At 44.7% G+C, this 21,767-nt stretch overlaps 2 protein-coding genes across 4 annotated transcripts in view; one reads left to right on the top strand and one right to left on the bottom strand.

Annotated features, from left to right (window-relative positions):
- Positions 1–3,364: 3,364 nt before the first annotated feature.
- On the top strand, positions 3,365–9,424 carry mrpl3 (mitochondrial ribosomal protein L3). The gene is made up of 11 exons (XM_046326632.1): positions 3,365–3,604; positions 4,117–4,200; positions 4,296–4,387; positions 4,482–4,573; positions 4,663–4,761; positions 4,854–4,953; positions 6,835–6,895; positions 7,974–8,085; positions 8,230–8,307; positions 8,497–8,574; positions 8,715–9,424. The coding sequence occupies exons 1-11, from the start codon at positions 3,519–3,521 to the stop codon at positions 8,859–8,861; spliced, it is 1,029 nt and encodes a 342-aa protein (XP_046182588.1). The 5' UTR covers positions 3,365–3,518; the 3' UTR covers positions 8,862–9,424.
- Positions 9,425–15,690: 6,266 nt separating this feature from the next.
- LOC124012111 overlaps positions 15,691–21,767 on the bottom strand; it is an 87,712-nt gene continuing 81,635 nt past the window's right edge. For all 3 annotated transcript variants that reach the window (XM_046325544.1, XM_046325545.1, XM_046325546.1), the window contains 2 exons: positions 20,725–20,871; positions 15,691–18,265 (listed from right to left, as the gene is read on the bottom strand). In XM_046325544.1, the coding sequence (XP_046181500.1) occupies positions 17,810–18,265; positions 20,725–20,871 (603 nt within the window). In that variant the 3' untranslated portion in view covers positions 15,691–17,809. The remainder of the gene's footprint in view (positions 18,266–20,724; positions 20,872–21,767) is intronic.

The raw sequence follows: 21,767 nt of genomic DNA, 5'->3' as shown, positions 1-21,767 counted from the left end.
GGGAGGAGGAGAGACCAGAGAAGGCTCGGCCTCTGACCCGTTGCTTAATGGGGAGAACCGGTTTAAAGTTTCTGTCGGCTGAATGAGCGACACCGGTTGAGCATTCCTACAGCATTTCCCTCCAGAAGCCATGAGAAAATTGTCCGGCTGCGGGGACCGTGCGAGGGGATTTATACTAACGTTACTATCTGTACTTATTGGTGGCACAGACACTGTTTCATCCTTTCCTACACTGAAATGACCCTTGCCTAACGATTGCATCTGAAGCTGGGCTTGCAGCTCAGCTATCCTCGCCGTAAGGTGATCAGTCTCCTGTATATTATGAGTACAGCGACTGCAATTAGAGGGCATCATGTTAATGTTAATACCTAGCTTCGGCTGGTGGAGGTCCTGACGAACCAAGTCCGGGATGAAAAAGTTGAATGAATAAAAAAAATATAAAACGGTAATTAAAAAGTAAAAACTGTAAAGTTGGCAGGTAGCAAAGTAAGGTTAGCAAACAAACTGCACAGCAACACGTTAACAAGTCTACAAGTTGTGACCGGAAATTATGTCATAGAGCATTACATAGTGTATTACTGCATGCTGGCCCAATGGGTTTTATATCTTACATTATATCACATAGTCGGTTTGTATATACATAACATACATATGCACACAAACATATACACTTGTAGACACACACACACCTTTTAAAGGTGACTTTTAAGATTTGAACATTATTACATACAGCATAGGCTAAATAGAGATTAGTAAGAGACGTATAATAACATACAGTATTTCTCCATTGTCTAGGGTTTTGGTAACATAGAAGACTTTGTAAACAAATAATGTATAGCTTCAAATCATGTTTAGAGTGATGTTGCTGTCATGGAATGTAATTCCTTCAGCACTAATGATATATTTCATATAGAATGAAATGCTATTTGCATGTAAAAATGTCATTGGATGAATGTTCTCTGTTGTTTTTGTTGGTGGCCCACTCTTTGATGGTTTGCACATCTTACAGAGTGTGGCTTTTAAGGGGTTAGGGTTGTATACTATAAGCTGTGTTATATACTTCCTTTTCTACAGGTTTGTTGAGAGTTTGCTAAATAAATAGATCATAACAATTGTACTAATTTCATAACCTTCGTTGTGTGTGTGTGTGTGTGTGTGTGTGTGTGTGTGTGTGTGTGTGTGTGTGTGTGTGTGTGTGTGTGTGTGTGTGTGTGTGTGTGTGTGTGTGTGTGTGTGTGTGTGTGTGTGTGTGTGTGTGTGTGTGTGTGTGTGTGTGTGTGTCTGATGTTTCTGTGGATTAGGCACTTGACTGTATTACAGACCAGATCACTGTATTTACTGTATACAGACCAGATCACATCATGTACTATTGTTTCCCAGATGCCCTTGTCTCTGTGTGACTGTGTCGGTCTGTTTATCTGTCAGTCTGTCTGTCTGTCTGTTTATGTCTGTCTGTTTATGTCTGTCTGTCTGTCTGTCTGTCTGTCTGTCTGTCTGTCTGTCTGTCTGTCTGTCTGTCTGTCTGTCTGTCTGTCTGTCTGTCTGTCTGTCTGTCTGTCTGTCTGTCTGTCTGTCTGTCTGTCTGTCTGTCTGTCTGTCTGTCTGTCTGTCTGTCTGTCTGTCTGTCTGTCTGTCTTTCTTTCTTTCTTTCTTTCTTTCTTTCTTTCTTTCATCTTCATGTGAACCACAAGGACAAGCTCAATGCATCAGAACACTGGGAATAATCCCCATTCCGACTGGCATCATCAGTATTCTGAACATGGACACCGATTTCTCCAATAAAGCTCTCTCAAGAACTTGAGTTCTCTGGGATGGAGCGAGTGGAAAGAGGGAGGAGGAGAAGAGTAGGAGGATGTTCTGTACAACTCAGGACCCTAGTAGGAAGGAGGGAGGAAGACAGGAAGCAGGAAGAGGTGAGAGAGAGAGGAGGAGGGTGAGGTCCTGGACATTTTATGCCCTGTTCAAAATCACCAAGACCTTACTTTATCCATCATCAACCAGCCATCTCTGTCAACCATCAAACCCACTGGCTCACATGTATCTACACATCCCTTCTCAGCAAGACCCCCTTTGCAAACCAGAATTTGTTGATAAGACTTACCACTGACTGGAAACGCGTGGTAAAAAAAAAATCACAATGTAAACTCGAAAAAGGCAATATATTCCTAACCATGTCCTACCATGGTGTATGTGTGCAGTGGCGACCCATCATGTTGTCCTGTTTTTAATGTTATTTTGGAATCAATACGTGTCACATATCAGTTTGCAAACAATGTAAAAAATATATATATATCATTGAGTTAATAAAGACAAAAATGGTCTCTTTTTTGTTTTCTTGAGTAAGGTAGCTCCAAAATGCAGGTGTTTCAGTCTAGCTCAGTGCTTCTGTGGTAGTGGGGCAAGCCAGCAGAAAATACGGAGCATTGTGTCGTGATTGGCTCAGTGTTCTGTCACTCATAGGGACACTACGTCACCAACAAGTCTAAGGGTGGAGCTAGAAAATTCAAGCCCCGTGGCTGCTGTCTTAGAGTTACATTAGAAGTTACATCATACTTTCAAAATCTTAGCTAGCAGTCGTCATCATGAATCAAGTTGACATTCTACTGGCCATCCCTTTTTAATCCTTGTCATATGAAGATAAATAATGAAGATAAATTATAGGTAAAACGTATCGGTGCTCATCGGCCATTGGACATAAACATTACACGACAAGTTGGAAATCGCAAATTCAGCAATGAGTGGTTGGAAGGAATCAGTGGCTAACTGCAAGCATTGCAAAGCAATCATTAGCCTGCTATTCAGTGGAGTGGCTGTGTGGCACCAGGGTAGCCTAGTGGTTAGAGCGTTGGACTAGTAACTGGAAGGTTGCAAGTTCAAACCCCTGAGCTGACAAGGTACAAATCTGTCGTTCTGCCCCTGAACAGGCAGTTAACCCACTGTTCCTAGGCCGTCATTGAAAATAAGAATTTGTTCTTAACTGACTTGCCTAGTTAAATAAAGCTAAAATAAAAAAATGGTCTCTTTTCCTAGTTTAAAATAAACAGCCATGCTGTCAATGAAGCATGATTTGTGCATTGCTCAAAACAGCTGTTAACTCGGAAATGCAAAATCTGACTTCTTTAGTGAGTTCAAGACAACTGGGAACTTGGGATAAACAGCTACGATTGGGAAAATACGTTTTGAACTTTCATCCAACTCGGAACGTGGGTCTCTTTTTAGAGCTACGACCTGAAGATCACTGACATCATCATGATTGTATATATTTTTCCAGAGTTCCCAGTTGTTTAATTGTTCTCCATAATGTTGATTTGAAGGCACTGAATTAGTACAATCCATGAAGCGGAACTACATTTCCGAGCACCTGCGGAATTATTTCCGAGCCGTACCGGAAACCCTCAGGGTGACATTTCACAGCAGAGCACAGGCATGAAGTCATGGGATTGCTGCTAAATTGAAGCATTTTTCCACATTTGAGTTTTTTTCGGTAACGTTAGCTTCGTGAGTGAAATAATAAAAGAATGGCCGCGTGGACCGGCCGATTTCTTCTCTACAGAGGAGCACGTGTGCTAGCGGGACGAACCAGAGCGGTAGCAGCAGCCGACAGGTAACATTGACGCACTACAGTAGCTAGCTAACGTTACCTGTAGGCTCTACTTTAGCTAACGATACGGTAGTTGTTGTGAAAGGTAGTTAGTTAGCACTGCTGTTTTTGTGAAAGACGGCTAGCTGGCAACTAGAAACTGTAGTTTTAGTCAGTTAACGTTAGTTAGATTTGTAGTTCTAGATAACGTTAATAAGTTACTTTAACTTAGGTTTAGGCATCGGGACTCCCAATGTTGTGTCCCAAAGCTAAATAGTCAGCTGATGTGACAGCCAACAGAGCCACTGCCTACGGAATCCCAAATGAAAGGGTTAGCTGACTAGTTCACTCAAATTACTTAAATTAACGTTAGCTACCTCGGAAGTAGTTTATAGACAAAAATCCGCATTGGGGTTATCAAGGTAACGTTACCTAGCTATCCAACTGCTATATCTTACCCCTTTCTAACCAAAACCAATAAAAGTCTATGTGCCCCCGGCTGTATCATACCTAATCATCATTTTCTCTGTCTACAGCTGTCTCTTTCAGAGTGTTCGGGCAGTGAAGACTACAACATGGTGGGAGGAGCATCTGACAGAGGATAATAAATCCTATATGAGGTTGGTCATGTGTGTGTATTCCACCAATACATCGGAAGTACTGTAAAATATATGTAATAAGTATTGAATGAATTGCATTCTTGCATATTTTCCAGGAAGAGTCTGGGAGAGGAGTATAATCGACAGATAGCTGCTAAGCTCCACCCACTGAAGGATGAGCCCTGGCCCAGACAAGAATGGACAAAGGGTGTGTGTGTTTACTGTGTGGTGTGTGATGGCTATTGGTTTTTCATTTGTGCTTGGGTGGGTGGGTGGGAGTATTAATGTGTGTATTAATCCAGAGAGTCGGCGAGTAGGGCTAGTTGCAGTGAAGTTGGGCATGGCCCCAGTCTGGACCAAAACAGGAGAGAGACACGTGGTGACCATGCTGCAGGTAACACGCATGACAGACACCACACGGTCACAATCTCTCACACCCAGTCAAACCAAAGTCACAGGTGGTGGTGTGTGTGTGTGTTGTAGGTGCAGGATTGCCATGTGTTGAATTACCTGTCTAAAGAGGAGTACGATGGACACACTGCTGCCCTAATGGTGGGAGGGAAGAATGCATCGCCCTTCTATGTAAGTTCGAAGGAACACTGTTTAAAGCAATAGTGTATAAAGTAGTTAATTTACCCTTTCCCCTCTTACTCTCTCGCTCGCTCACCCTGTAGAAGACAGATGAAGAGATGGAGATGTTTAGGTTGGCTGGAGTTCCTCCTAAACAGAAAGTCACCACCTTTAAAGTCTCTGACAATGCTATCATCAAACCAGGTATATACACACACCATCATCAAACCAGGTACATACACACACCATCATCAAACCAAGTATATACACACACCATCGTCAAACCAGGTACATACACACACCGTCGTCAAACCAGGTACATACACACACCGTCGTCAAACCAGGTACATACACACACCGTCGTCAAACCAGGTACATACACACACCGTCGTCAAACCAGGTACATACACACACCGTCGTCAAACCAGGTACACACACACACCGTCGTCAAACCAGGTACACACACACACCGTCGTCAAACCAGGTACACACACACCCAGTCGTCAAACCAGGTACATACACACACCGTCGTCAAACCAGGTACATACACACACCGTCGTCAAACCAGGTACATACACACACCGTCGTCAAACCAGGTACATACACACACCGTCGTCAAACCAGGTACATACACACACCGTCGTCAAACCAGGTACATACACACACCGTCGTCAAACCAGGTACATACACACACCGTCGTCAAACCAGGTACATACACACACCGTCGTCAAACCAGGTACATACACACACCGTCGTCAAACCAGGTACATACACACACCGTCGTCAAACCAGGTACATACACACACCGTCGTCAAACCAGGTACATACACACACCGTCGTCAAACCAGGTACATACACACACCGTCGTCAAACCAGGTACATACACACACCGTCGTCAAACCAGGTACATACACACACCGTCGTCAAACCAGGTACATACACACACCGTCGTCAAACCAGGTACATACACACACCGTCGTCAAACCAGGTACATACACACACCCCATCACCGTCATCAAACCAGGTACATACACACACACCGTCGTCAAACCAGGTACATACACACACCCCATCACCGTCGTCAAACCAGGTACATACACACCCCATCACCGTCGTCAAACCGGGTACATACACACCCCATCACCGTCGTCAAACCGGGTATATACACACCCCATCACCATCGTCAAACCGGGTATATACACACGCACCGACATCGTCAAACCGGGTATATATACACGCACCGACATCGTCAAACCGGCTATATATACACGCACCGACATCGTCAAACCGGCTATATATACACGCACCGACATCGTCAAACCGGCTATATATACACGCACCGACATCATCAAACCGGCTATATATACACGCACCGACATCATCAAACCGGCTATATATACACGCACGCATCAAACCGGCTATATATACACGCACATCATCAAACCGGCTATATATACACGCACCGACATCAAACCGCTATAAACCGGGTATATATACACGCACCGACATCATCAAACCGGCTATATATACACGCACCGACATCATCAAACCGGCTATATATACACGCACCGACATCATCAAACCGGCTATATATACACGCACCGACATCATCAAACCGGCTATATATACACGCACCGACATCATCAAACCGGCTATATATACACGCACCGACATCATCAAACCGGCTATATATACACGCACCGACATCATCAAACCGGCTATATATACACGCACCGACATCATCAAACCGGCTATATATACACGCACCGACATCATCAAACCGGCTATATATACACGCACCGACATCATCAAACCGGCTATATATACACGCACCGACATCATCAAACCGGCTATATATACACCATAGCAAACTAGTGAGTGGAAGATGGCTCATAATGATGCCAGGAATATATGGAAAACGTGTTTGATACCATTCTATTCATGCCGCTTGTGATCCACTCACACCATATACACAGAGACTATATGAAAACACGCACACACATAAACACACTGCCATCATCAAACTAGGTACTGAATCCAACTACACTGTTAAACCCTATCTCTCTCTGTGTGTCTCCACTCAAGGCACTCCTCTCTATGCAGCACACTTCCGTCCAGGACAATATGTAGATGTCACAGCCAAAACGTGAGTTATGTCTCCACACCCTCATCTCTCTGTCTGTCTGTCTGGCTCCACACCCTCATCTCTCTGTCTGTCTGTCTGGCTCCACACCCTCATCTCTCTGTCTGTCTGTCTGGTTCCACACCCTCATCTCTCTGTCTGGCTGTCTGGCTGTCTGTCTGTCTCTCTGTCTGTCTCTCTGTCTCTCTGTCTCTCTGTCTCTCTGTCTCTCTGTCTGTCTGTCTGTCTGTCTGTCTGTCTGTCTGTCTGTCTGTCTGTCTGTCTGTCTGTCTGTCTGCCTGGCTCCACACCCTGCTCTCTCTGTCTGTCTGTCTGGCTCCACACCCTCATCTCTCTGTCTGTCTGTCTGGCTGTCTGTCTGTCTGGCTGGCTGGCTGGCTGGCTGGCTCCACACCCTCCTCTCTCTGTCTGTCTGGCTCCACACCCTCCTCTCTCTGTCTGTCTGGCTCCACACCCTCCTCTCTCTGTCTGTCTGGCTCCACACCCTCCTCTCTCTGTCTGTCTGGCTCCACACCCTCCTCTCTCTGTCTGTCTGGCTCCACACCCTCCTCTCTCTGTCTGTCTGGCTCCACACCCTCCTCTCTCTGTCTGTCTGGCTCCACACCCTCCTCTCTCTGTCTGTCTGGCTCCACACCCTCCTCTCTCTGTCTGTCTGGCTCCACACCCTCCTCTCTCTGTCTGTCTGGCTCCACACCCTCCTCTCTCTGTCTGTCTGGCTCCACACCCTCCTCTCTCTGTCTGTCTGGCTCCACACCCTCCTCTCTCTGTCTGTCTGGCTCCACACCCTCATCTCTCTGTCTGTCTAGCTCCACACCCTCATCTCTCTGTCTGTCTAGCTCCACACCCTCATCTCTCTGTCTGTCTAGCTCCACACCCTCATCTCTCTGTCTGTCTAGCTCCACACCCTCATCTCTGTCTGTCTAGCTCTACACCCTCATCTCTCTGTCTGTCTATTTCTGGAGAATTGTTCCATTTCTGTGTTCTAGAATTCTTCTTTGTTCTTGTGTGTGTGTGTGTGTGTGTGTGTGTGTGTGTGTGTGTGTGTGTGTGTGTGTGTGTGTGTGTGTGTGTGTGTGTGTAGTATTGGTAAGGGTTTTCAGGGGGTGATGAAGCGGTATGGGTTTAAAGGCCAGCCAGCGTCTCATGGCCAGACGAAAACACACCGCAGACCTGGAGCCTCGGGACCTGGAGGGGTAAGACACACACCATTGTTGACTGTTTAAAAATTTTTGGGAAAATCAATACATCTAAATAAATATGTAACATCTCATTCACACACACACACACACACTAAAAACACTACTTACACACACTTGGACTAAACTGTGTCTCTTCAGGATCCAGCCAAAGTCTTCAAAGGGAAAAAGATGCCAGGCATGATGGGAAATGTGTTTGACACTGCCCACGGCCTAAAGGTACGCACCCCCACCCCACACACACATTCACTGAGTCCATGTAAGCACCTTCATGGATAATCAGAGGAGTGTGAAAAACAGCTTGTAGTCCCATTCTGAGTGCTTGCCTGAACCCTTTATGTTGCTATCTAACTAGTCCACAACGCCCAAAGCAACATCTTCTACCAACTCACGACTCTCTCTCTCTAGGTATGGAGAGTTAACACCAGGTATAATGTTATCTATGTTCATGGCTCTGTTCCTGGCCACAAGAACTGCTTACTAAAGGTACGACATACACCAGCCAGACTTACCATGCTCCTCGATGCACTTCTATTGGTCTGGCAGATAAAGTTACTGACCTTTTGTTTATCCAATCACGTGGTTTTATAAAGTTACTGAAATGGTTGTCCAATCATATGTTTTAGGTGAGAGACACTAACCTACCGACTTATGTGGAGAAGAACATCAACCCTCCGTTTCCAACATTTTTCTGTGAGGAGGACGAACAGCTACCTGAAGACCTGTACGATGAAGACCTGTTCATACACACACAGCCCTCACTCACACTCTAACACACAGAGCCCTAATTCTTACACACACACACAGCCCTCACTCACACTCTAACAAAAACACAGAGCCCTAATTCTTACACACAGACATACACACACAGCCCTCACTCACACTCTAACAAACACACAGAGCCCTAATTCTTACACACAGACATACACACACACACACACACAGCCCTCACTCACACTCTTACACACAGAGCCCTAATTCTTACGCACAGACATACACACACAGCCCTCACTCACACTCTAACAAACACACAGAGCCCTAATTCTTACACACAGACATACACACACACACAGCCCTCACTCACACTCTAACAAACACACAGAGCCCTAATTCTTACACACAGACATACACACACACACAGCCCTCACTCACACTCTAACAAAAACACAGAGCCCTAACTCTTACACACAGACATACACACAATCTCATATCAATTGTATGGTGACCAACTGTGACATGTAGGGTTAGCAGTGAAATGTTTAAATGTTTTCTAGCCACACCCCTCTGTAGTCATGATGTCATTGTGTCTGGGACATTAAACATCCTTTCCTGGAAATACGTTTGTGTTTCATTAATTATTTTCTCTCTCTTTTTCCTCTCTGTCTCTCCCTTGCTCTTTCACTCTAATGACCAGAGTTCTGTCACTACCACAGTTTTGGAAAGAGAAAGCAGAGGAGTGATGTAAGGGTGTCCCAGAGGGACAAACTGAGCCGAGAGACAGATGGAGGGAGGGTCAGGAAGCTGACAGGTGGAGAGAGGGAGGGCTGCAGAATCATAAAGGTTGACATTTGTGTGAGGGAATGGGGGATAAATGGAAGGGGGGTGACAGGCAGGGAGCAAGAGACTAAGAGAGGGGTATAAATTAGGACATTGGTACAGCAGAACCGCTGAGAGATACGCATAGATAATATGGGGGGTTAGTGGCTGGTGTGTGTTGAAGACAGTAGAATAGGGTTTATGTAAACCGTTAATGTTGTTATACTGACTGACTCCTATGAGAGCTCTCCTTTTCTACCTTCCACCATCTCTGTTTTATGTCAAGATGATTATGTTCTGGAGTTCTATTAACCGCAATGATTTCCCCATGATGTCCTGGAACACACACACACAGCCTCAAACAGGAATGTTACCATTAGAAATGTCTGTTGTAATTATTCTGCACAACAGGCCTCCCCAGATCTCTATCCACCCCCAACCTTTTCCCCTCCCCTTTCCCACCTCATCTTCCTGCCGCTTTCCCTCTCCCCCTCTCCCCTCCCACCCTCTCCTTTTCCCCTCTAGTTCTCTTAGCCTCTCTGCTTGGCTTCTGTCGATTGATGAGCTTTAATGGGACAGACATTCCTTTTAAAGTGTGTGTGTACACAGCAGATAGAGAAGCTGTACTGCACCATCACTGCAGAGCATCTGACTCTACTGTACTACACACTAATAGATCTATATGACTCCATAATATCCAGATTTAAGTATATGATACTCTGGGCATAGTTTACACCTGCTACTAACATGTGGCCTGTGGTCAGATCATGGACTGGTTCGTTTATATCAGGTGTTATCCGAAGGGTGTGTGTGTCAGTCTGACATTTTTGTCTTGATGGATGTCGTCCGATACTGTTGCCTCCACATTATGGATATTGTATTCACATTAATGCTGATTTGGTCAGCAGGTAGTAGATTAAGTGTTTCTGATTGGCTGATGCTGAGACATCAGCTGTTTGGCCAAAGCAGCACTTTCCCTGAGTTTACAGACCTGCTTCTCTCCCTAGACACAATTTACGTGCACGTGTGTAACTTCAGCTACGCCTTGTGTGTGTGGTGAGTGAGCGCTGTGTGATATGAATAATTGAGTGTGTTATTTGAAGGAAGCAGCTTCTCTACATTAACCCTCTAACACCACACTGACAGTCTGTATGATACAGTCACACACACACATATGCATGACACAGATTAGAGCAGGATGAGCAGCAACATAAACCCTCTCACCAGTGAGACTGACAGAACCATCATCATAACCATCATCATTGATAACGAGGAGCGGAGTGACATGTGACCTCAACCCCCCCCCCCCCCCCCTGCCCCACTAGAACTATTCTGTGGTTTTAACCTTAAACCTTGATTCAATTCAATGCACCTTTATTCATCCCTCAGCAGGAGCAATAAGGTGGGCAGGACACAAGCAGTAACCTGGCAACTCTGTCCATCCCCTCTCTCTCTAGCTCAGCTAAAGGCCTTTGTGTCAGGTTATACAGTTTTCCTTTCAGGCCAGGGAGGAGAAATGTCATCTTTGTGTCTGTGCTAACATTCTCCTTCTCTCTATCACACTCACACACACACTCAGCACACTCTGTCACATGAACCTGATGTTGAGGGCCTCTGGGCCAGATGAAGAGAGTGCTGACCTCACCTCCCTTAACACCTCTTTCTCTCCCCATCTCTTTCCTCACTATCTATCTCTTGCTCTTTCACTCTCTGCTTTCTCCCACTGTCCCCCCTCACACCCTCTCCCTTCTATTGATTGGTTGACATCCCAGGTTTGACTTCCTGTTGTGATGGTTTCCGTGACACCCTGAAAACTATTGACATTTATTTACCCCAGAATCACAATCGACACACACAGATACACCCCGGTGGCACCACATGTCTCTCCCAGTTTGAGTTCCGGTAGCACTGCTGGAGGCTGACTGAAAAGGAACCCCTTCTCTACCAGACATCTGCATCTCTCTCTCACACAAGTGCACACGCTCACAAATACACACATACTTTCTTATGCACACACACACATGTACACACTCACGAACGTGCACACACACACAAACAGCTAAACAGTAAACATTGCAGCATACCTGGAGTCATTATCATGCAGAGCTACAAAGCATTGCAGTATCTAACAGTGCTCTAATCTACTACAGTGCTCTGTGCTGTATTCTAATACAGTGCTCTAATATTCTGTAGTGCTCTGTGCTCTAATCGAATACAGTGCTCTAATCTACTACAGTGATCTGTGCTTTAAACTAATGTAGTGATCTGTGCTCTAAACTACTGTAGTGCTCTGTGCACTAATCTGCTGCAGTGCTCTGTGCTCTAATCTGCTGCAGTGCTCTGTGCTGTAATCTGCTGTAGTGCTCTGTGCTCTAATCTGCTGCAGTGCTCTGTGCTCTAATCTGCTGCAGTGCTCTGTGCTCTAATCTGCTGCAGTGCTCTGTGCTCTAATCTGCTGCAGTGCTCTGTGCTCTAATCTGCTGTAGTGCTCTGTGCTCTAATCTGTTACAGTGCTCTGTGCTCTAATCTACTGTAGTGCTCTGTGCTGTAATCTGCTGCAGTGCTCTGTGCTCTAATCTGCTGCAGTGCTCTGTGCTCTAATCTGCTGCAGTGCTCTGTGCTCTAATCTGCTGCAGTGCTCTGTGCTCTAATCTTCTATGCAGTGCTCTGTGCTGCAATGTGCTCTAATCCACTGTACATCTCTAGTTTGTGCATGTGTGCGTGCGGGTGTGTGTCACGTGTGTCACGTGTGTACATGCATTTGTGTCCTCTACATATATAGCATGTGAATTTGTCAGTTGAATGATAGGATCCTTGAACAGAATACATCCTAACTGCTTTTCTAGTATGTGTTTCTCCAGTCACAACCATGGAACACACCTGACATCTAGTGGTCATGAGGATAAATGCACTCATGTATCAAATGTTCAGTCATAGCGGGACAACCATTTATATCAAAGATCTTTATAGGTCCCTGGTTGTAAAGCACTTTATTTTAGACCAAAATAAGTTATCAAAATGAAAACAGTGCTCTAATCTACTACAGTGCTCTGTGCTGTATTCTAATACAGTGCTCTAATATTCTGTAGTGCTGTGCTCAAATCAAATCAAATTTTATTTGTCACATACACATGGTTAGCAGATGTTAATGCGAGTGTAGCGAAATGCTTGTGCTTCTAGTTCCGACAATGCAGTGATAACCAACAAGTAATCTAACTAACAATTCCAAAACTACTGTCTTATACACAGTGTAAGGGGATAAGGAACATGTACATAAGGATATATGAATGAGTGATGGTACAGAGCAGCATACAGTAGATGTATCGAGTACAGTATATACATATGAGATGAGTGTGTAGACAAAGTAAACAAAGTGGCATAGTTAAAGTGGCTAGTGATACATGTGTTACATAAGGATGCAGTCGATGTTGTAGAGTACAGTATATACATATGCATATGAGATGAATAATGTAGGGTAAGTAACATTATATAAGGTAGCATTGTTTAAAGTGGCTAGTGATATATTTACATCATTTCCCATCAATTCCCATTATTAAAATGGCTGGAGTTGGGTCAGTGTCAATGACAGTGTGTTGGCAGCAGCCACTCAATGTTAGTGGTGGCTATTTAACAGTCTGATGGCCTTGAGATAGAAGCTGTTTTTCAGTCTCTCGGTCCCAGCTTTGATGCACCTGTACTGACCTCGCCTTCTGGATGATAGCGGGGTGAACAGGCAGTGGTTCGGGTGGTTGATGTCCTTGATGATCTTTATGGCCTTCCTGTAACAACGGGTGGTGTAGGTGTCCTGGAGGGCAGGTAGTTTGCCCCCGGTGATGCGTTGTGCAGTCCTCACTACCCTCTGGAGAGCCTTACGGTTGAGGGCGGAGCAGTTGCCGTACCAGGCGGTGATACAGCCCGCCAGGATGCTCTCGATTGTGCATCTGTAGAAGTTTGTGAGTGCTTTTGGTGACAAGCCGAATTTCTTCAGCCTCCTGAGGTTGAATAGGCGCTGCTGCGCCTTCTTCACGACGCTGTCAGTGTGAGTGGACCAATTCAGTTTGTCTGTGATGTGTATGCCGAGGAACTTAAAACTAGCTACCCTCTCCACTACTGTTCCATCGATGTGGATAGGGGGGTGTTCCCTCTGCTGTTTCCTGAAGTCCACAATCATCTCCTTAGTTTTGTTGACGTTGAGTGTGAGGTTATTTTCCTGACACCACACTCCAAGGGCCCTCACCTCCTCCCTGTAGGCCGTCTCGTCGTTGTTGGTAATCAAGCCTACCACTGTTGTGTCGTCCGCAAACTTGATGATTGAGTTGGAGGCGTGCGTGGCCACGCAGTCGTGGGTGAACAGGGAGTACAGGAGAGGGCTCAGAACGCACCCTTGTGGGGCCCCCGTGTTGAGGATCAGCGGGGAGGAGATGTTGTTGCCTACCCTCACCACCTGGGGGCGGCCCGTCAGGAAGTCCAGTACCCAGTTGCACAGGGCGGGGTCGAGACCCAGGGTCTCGAGCTTGATGACGAGCTTGGAGGGTACTATGGTGTTGAATGCTGAGCTGTAGTCGATGAACAGCATTCTCACATAGGTATTCCTCTTGTCCAGGTGGGTTAGGGCAGTGTGCAGTGTGGTTGAGATTGCATCGTCTGTGGACCTATTTGGGCGGTAAGCAAATTGGAGTGGGTCTAGGGTGTCAGGTAGGGTGGAGGTGATATGGTCCTTGACTAGTCTCTCAAAGCACTTCATGATGACGGAAGTGTTCTGGTCAGACTGCTCTAATCTAATACAGTGCTCTAATCTATTACAGTGCTCTGTGCTCTAATCTAATCTACTGTAGTGTTCTGTGCTCTAATCTACTGTAGTGCTCTGTGCTCTAATATACTGTAGTGCTCTGTGCTCTAATCTACTGTAGTGTTCTGTGCTCTAATCTAATACAGTGCTCTAATCTACTACAGTGATCTGTGCGCTAAACTAATGTAGTGCTCTGTGCTCTAATCTGCTGCAGTGCTCTAATCTTCTGCAGTGCTCTGTGCTCTAATCTACTGTGGTGCTCTGTGCTCTAATATACTGTAGTGCTCTGTGCTCTAATCTACTGTAGTGTTCTGTGCTCTAATCTAATACAGTGCTCTAATCTACTACAGTGATCTGTGCTCTAAACTACTGTAGTGCTCTGTGCTCTAATCTGCTGCAGTGCTCTGTGCTCTAATCTGCTGCAATGCTCTGTGCTCTAATCTGCTGCAGTGCTCTGTGCTGTAATCTGCTGTAGTGCTCTGTGCTCTAATCTGCTGCAGTGCTCTGTGCTCTAATATACTGTAGTGCTCTGTGCTCTAATCTGCTGTAGTGCTCTGTGCTCTAATCTAATACAGTGCTCTAATCTACTACAGTGATATGTGCTCTAAACTAATGTAGTGATCTGTGCTCTAAACTTCTGTAGTGCTCTGTGCTCTAATCTGCTGCAGTGCTCTGTGCTCTAATCTGCTGCAGTGCTCTGTGCTGTAATCTGCTGTAGTGCTCTGTGCTCTAATCTGCTGCAGTGCTCTGTGCTCTAATCTGCTGCAGTACTCTGTGCTCTAATCTGCTGCAGTGCTCTAATCTGCTGCAGTGCTCTGTGCTCTAATCTGCTGTAGTGCTCTGTGCTCTAATCTGCTGCAGTGCTCTGTGCTCTAATCTGCTGCAGTGCTCTGTGCTGTAATCTGCTGCAGTGCTCTGTGCTCTAATCTGCTGCAGTGCTCTGTGCTCTAATCTTCTATACAGTGCTGGGCTGCAATGTGCTCTAATCCACTGTACATCTCTAGTTTGTGCATGTGTGCGTGCGGGTGTGTATCACGTGTGTCACGTGTGTACATGCATTTGTGTCCTCTACATACATAGCATGTGAATTTGTCAGTTGAATGATAGGATCCTTGAACAGAATAAATCCTAACTGTTTTTCTAGTATGCGTTTCTCCAGTCACAACCATGGAACACACCTGACATCTAGTGGTCATGAGGATAAATGCACTCATGTATCAAATGTTCAGTCATAGCGGGACAACCATTTATATCAAAGATCTTTATAGGTCCCTGGTTGTAAAGCACTTTATTTTAGACCAAAATAAGTTATCAAAAAAACATGTACACAAAGAATAAACGGTTTTTAAAACAGGAACATTGCTGTAATACAACATTGGTAAGCCTAGTAACATGTTAATAACGCTCCATAAACAGTTAACAAGACATGAATAAACCTGAATAAGTACCTTAGTAGCACCACACTGATGCATAGATAGATTGCTCTTGTATTGGCACCATCGTTAGGAGATAGTGTCCCCTGGATGTGGGGTCCTGATTTTGGTCTGGGTGTCATTGATGTGGTCAGGTCTAGGGTGTGGTTAGTCTATGATTGGGAGGTAGTCAGGTCTAGGGTATAGTTAGACTATGGTTGGGATGTAGTCAGGTCTAGGGTATGGTTAGACTATGGTTGGGATGTAGTCAGGTCTAGGGTATGGTTAGACTATGGTTGGGATGTAGTCGGTATAGTTAGACTATGGTTGGGATGTAGTCAGGGTTAGCTGTTTACGGTATAGTTAGACTATGGTTGGGATGTAGTCAGGTCTAGGGTATGGTTAGACTATGATTGGGATGTAGTCAGGGTTAGCTGTTTATGGTATAGTTAGACTGTGGTTGGGATGTAGTCAGGGTTAGCTGTTTACGGTATAGTTAGACTGTGGTTGGGATGTAGTCAGGTCTAGGGTATAGTTAGACTATGGTTGGGATGTAGTCAGGGTTGGCTGTTTACGGTATAGTTAGACTATGGTTGGGATGTAGTCAGGGTTAGCTGTTTACGGTATAGTTAGACTATGATTGGGATGTAGTCAGGGTTAGCTGTTTACGGTATACTTAGACTATGGTTGGGATGTAGTCAGGGTTAGCTGTTTACGGTATAGTTAGACTATGATTGGGATGTAGTCAGGGTTAGCTGTTTACGGTATAGTTAGACTATGATTGGGATGTAGTCAGGGTTAGCTGTTTACGGTATAGTTAGACTATGGTTGGGATGTAGTCAGGGTTAGCTGTTTACTGTATAGTTAGACTATGGTTGGGATGTAGTCAGGGTTAGCTGTTTACGGTATAGTTAGACTATGATTGGGATGTAGTCAGGGTTAGCTGTTTACTGTATAGTTAGACTATGGTTGGGATGTAGTCAGGGTTAGCTGTTTACGGTATAGTTAGACTATGGTTGGGATGTAGTCAGGGTTAGCTGTTTACTGTATAGTTAGACTATGGTTGGGATGTAGTCAGGGTTAGCTGTTTACGGTATAGTTAGACTATGGTTGGGATGTAGTCAGGGTTAGCTGTTTACGGTATAGTTAGACTATGGTTGGGATGTAGTCAGGGTTAGCTGTTTACTGTATAGTTAGACTATGGTTGGGATGTAGTCAGGGTTAGCTGTTTACGGTATAGTTAGACTATGGTTGGGATGTAGTCAGGGTTAGCTGTTTACGGTATAGTTAGACTATGGTTGGGATGTAGTCAGGGTTAGCTGTTTACGGTATAGTTAGACTATGGTTGGGATGTAGTCAGGGTTAGCTGTTTACTGTATAGTTAGACTATGGTTGGGATGTAATCAGGTCTAGGGTATGGTTAGACTATGATTGGGATGTAGTCAGGGTTAGCTGTTTACGGTATAGTTAGACTGTGGTTGGGATGTAGTCAGGTCTAGGGTATGGTTAGACTATGGTTGGGATGTAGTCAGGGTTAGCTGTTTGCGGTATAGTTAGACTATGGTTGGGATGTAGTCAGGGTTAGCTGTTTACGGTATAGTTAGACTATGGTTGGGATGTAGTCAGGGTTAGCTGTTTGCGGTATAGTTAGACTATGGTTGGGATGTAGTCAGGGTTAGCTGTTTGCGGTATAGTTAGACTATGGTTGGGATGTGGGTATGGTATGGTTGTGTTCCGAGGTTAGGATTAAGACAGTGAGTAGGTGCTGATAGGTGGGGGGAGGATGGTGGGGAGGGATAGCAGAGGATGGGTGAGGAGGGGGAGGGATGTAGAGTGACTTGGGGGTGAGGTTTGTCTGAGTGGGGGCTCTGGAGTGACCCCTGGGTGTAGGAAGCGGAGGAGAAGAGGGCTGGTAGGGCAGGTGATGGGGGGAGGCAGCACTATGGTGGTAGGTGGAAGGATAATGGAAGGCGCTATGATGGGGTTAGGAGGGGGAGGACTGGTAATGGTGTGAAGCATGATGAGGGGAGACAGGTGTTCTCTGAGGAGAGGTAAAATGGAGGGAGCTGTAATGGGGGGAGGAGGGGTAGGAGTGGCGATGGGGGGAGGTGTGAGATTGATGATGAGGAGTAACGCGATTCTGAGAGACCTGTGAGTCTTTAATGGGGTTATAGTTCATGTTAGGGTTAGAGTTATTGGTATAGTTCCAGGAAGTCTTATTGGAGTTACTATTGGGCTGTATGTTAGGCTCAGAGTGGTTCCAAGCAGTAGCCATGCTGTGGTTGGTGTAGTTAGTGGTGGTAGGATTACTGGTAGTAGTAGAGGGACTAGTCCCCTTCTTGTAGAGGAAGACGTTGTAGTGCAGAGGAGGGCTGGCCTCGGGGCGGAGCTTAGCCTCTTTAGGGAGGAGCAACTGTAGACCAATGGTGACTCCATCCTGCTTTAGAAATATACAGGGTTGAGAGTCAGAGGAGGATAGACATTTATAGACTAGAGAAGATAGAAATAAGTTGGATAGACAGGGTAAGTGAGAAAGATAAAGAGAGTGATGGTTGAGATAGAGGGAAGGAATGGAGAAATGAAGAACGAGGGTTAAGAAAGAGAACAGGTGTGCATGTGTGTGAGAGAGGGAGGACTGAGGGGAGGACAGCTCATAATAATGGCTGGAACGAGCAAATGGCATCACACCATGTGTTTGATGTGTTTGATACCATTACATTGATTCCACTCTAGCCATTATCATCAGCCCGTCCCCCCAAATGAAGGCGCCACCAACCTCCTGTGAGATTACGTTCTATTGGTTGCAAGAATTTTGTATAATATTTTAAATTAACAAAATGTACGTTTTGAATCCGGTGTCGTTTTGCGTATCAGTTCAATCTTCCCAACTATTTTGCAATCTATGTGGCACAGTTGTCCATTTTTTGGTTCTTAAATGAAACTGGTATACTTTATTTATCACAATCTTCTTTAACCAAATATGGTCTTTAATGCAGGGCTGACAGACAATTTTACTACTTTTTCCCCTTCCACTTTCTACCATTTTTGCGGTAATGCTGCAATTACTTGGTTGTAAATTTGTGTAGAGCAGATTTTTTTTGTTAGCTGCATGTGTGATATAACTCCACCAGTTCTGTTATGATATAATTTACAAAGATTACACCTTTTTTATTATTATTTCAAAAGATAATGTTTTTTTTTAAATCTATTAGTATATTTGAGTTGAACCACATTATTTGTTGTAATATTTATTCTGTTTGTTTCTGGTGGATTAAACTGAAATTGCAACCAACTTTCTATGGCTCTCCGAGTTCATATTCATTATATAAATAGGCCCGTTTAATTTTGGCTGGTTTGCCGTTCCAAATAAAATGGAATATAAAACCATAAGCAAATAGGTAAACTGACTAAAGAATGAATCAGGGTGATTTTTCCACAAATAGACAGGTTTTTTCCTTTCCATGGTAGCATGATCCATTTTTGCTAACTTTCTGTAAAAATGTATTGGTGTGAGAATTTCTTTATTTCGGGAAATGTACACCGAGTATGTCCACATCACCGTCAGATCATTTATAGTGTTCTATCTTCAATGGGTATAGTCCATGTCAAACACCTGTCTGATTAGAATTGATAATATCAGACAAAACTGAAGTGTATGGGGCCTCCAATATTTTAAATTGACTGTGTGTGTTTATTAAAGTGTTAATAAAGCCATGCACAATAAGCCAGGGAAAGCTGTGAGTGAGTGAGTGAGTGCTGTGGTTGGGAATAGTCATAAGAGAGAGTGTGAATGTGCATGCTGAGAGAGAGAGAGAGAGAGAGAGAGAGAGAGAGATATTCCAGGAACACACAGGGGGCAACTAATTTAAAGTTACAAAGTTTTATTTCAACAACTCTGGTTCCGATGCTATAATGATGTGTTCTCCCCTCAAAAATACCAAGCCCTTGAATTTCATCAAAGGGTTATAACCCGCATCAATAGAAACCATAAATATATCAATGTTAGCAAGCCAGACAACACAGTAACTTGACATATTCACTGGATCTTATCAAACATCAAAGTATCTCAACTGTTTCTCTTGTATTTCTGGTCAATCTTGGTTATAATGATTTTCCAAAAAGAGCTGTTTTAGTAGAAAACAGCAATGCATGCAGACAAAAAGAAGGGTAAAGATCAGAAATAGCACCCTATTCCCTACATTGTGCACTACTTTTGACCAGAGCTCTAGCCAAAAGTGGTGCACAATAAAGGGACTGTTATTTTTGACTCCGACTTAAGGTGGACAGTGGGAGAAGGGAGGACAGCAGTAAAGGGTCAGAGTTCTAAGGTCAGAGATTAGAGCAGGACATTGTGGGAGAGGAGAGGACAGCAGTAAAGGGTCAGAGTTCTAAGGTCAGAGATTAGAGCAGGACATTGTGGGAGAGGAGAGGACAGCAGTAAAGGGTCAGAGTTCTAAGGTCAGAGATTAGAGCAGGACATTGTGGGAGAGGAGAGTTTGTCCAGCCAGAGACAGTTTAGTTCAGGATTGCTACAGTGATGCAGCTCGGATGCAGCAAGGATGCAGCAAGGATGCAGCAAGGAAGGAGTAGCATCGCCCCCATGTGGTCAGTAGTGGTGCAACATGTTATGTAAGGTATAGAGTATAGTACAGTATAGTATAATACAGTACCGTATAGTATATTGTAGTATAGTTGTGTTTTCGTCCTTTTAGCTTCTAGTGGAGTCAAGGGGCTCAACAGTCCCTCTCCAGGAACCCAGCTATAGTATAGAATAATATAGTATAGTAGATGTATGCAGTATTATGGTTCCCCTTATGTGCATGGTGGTATTACATTAATCATAATAATGATTTAGTATATGTTGCTGGAGGGAGAGGAATTTGCCTCCTCCCTATTTACCTCCTGGTCTGCGTTAGGGGTGTGGTCAGAGGAGTGTGCAGGGCAGTTGTTAATATGTTTGGGCGAATGAGAGTTGGCGATGTTCAGAGACTCCTCCCCTTGAGTGAATTGAGACTTTACAGGGTCCTCCATTTTCTGAGGGTCATCCTGTGGAACAACACACACAGACAAACCCACACACACACACACACACACACTCGTTAGACACACATGCAGATGTTACATCCAGTGGAGGATGGCTCATAATAATGGCTGGAACGATGCGAATGGGATGGCATCAAACACATGGAAACCATGGAAACCATGTGGAAACCATGGAAACCATGTGGAAACCAAGTGTTTGATGTGTTTGATACCATTCCACTTTCCATTCCAGACATTACCACAAGCCTTTCCTCCCCAATTAAGGTGCCACCAACCTCCTGTGCTACATACCCGAATGTCATACACACACATATTGACACATACGTTACATACACAAACATTGATTGTCTGATGGCAGACATTTGAAGGTCATGAGGACAGTACATTAACTGGGTCAGCTAGCAGAGACCAGCCATTCTTTATGAGTTAGAAAGTGTGTGTGTTAGTGTGTGTATGCATGAGTGTTTGTGCCTGTGTGTCAGGGGAGTTCATTTGGGTTCGCTCTAAATTCAAATTTAATTCAATAAACCTACAACCTATGTGTTGGGTGCCCCCCTTTCTGGCAAAGCCACATTTACTCTGTTTAAATCAATGTTGGTTTGTTGAATGGAGCTGGAGGTGGGGAGGCTGCTGTGTGGAAGCAAAGGGACCAACGTGACTAACCCTAATGCTGCTAGTCGGAAACAAGGATAAGGAGGAAAAGCCTAGAAGACAAAATGTCTGCCCTACCCCTATCCACAGGGGGAGAGGAAGAAGCACTGTAGCCCATAATGTCTGCCCTACCCCTATCCACAGGGGGAGAGGAAGAAGCACTGTAGCCCATAATGTCTGCCCTACCCCTATCCACAGGGGGAGAGGAAGAATCACTGTAGCCCATAATGTCTGCCCTACCCCTATCC

Source organism: Oncorhynchus gorbuscha, linkage group LG24, assembly GCF_021184085.1.
Source record: "Oncorhynchus gorbuscha isolate QuinsamMale2020 ecotype Even-year linkage group LG24, OgorEven_v1.0, whole genome shotgun sequence".
NCBI classification, from domain to species: Eukaryota; Metazoa; Chordata; class Actinopteri; order Salmoniformes; family Salmonidae; genus Oncorhynchus; species Oncorhynchus gorbuscha.
The sequence above is the reverse complement of the archived record's forward strand: the minus strand, read 5'-3'. Positions and strand labels throughout refer to the sequence as shown.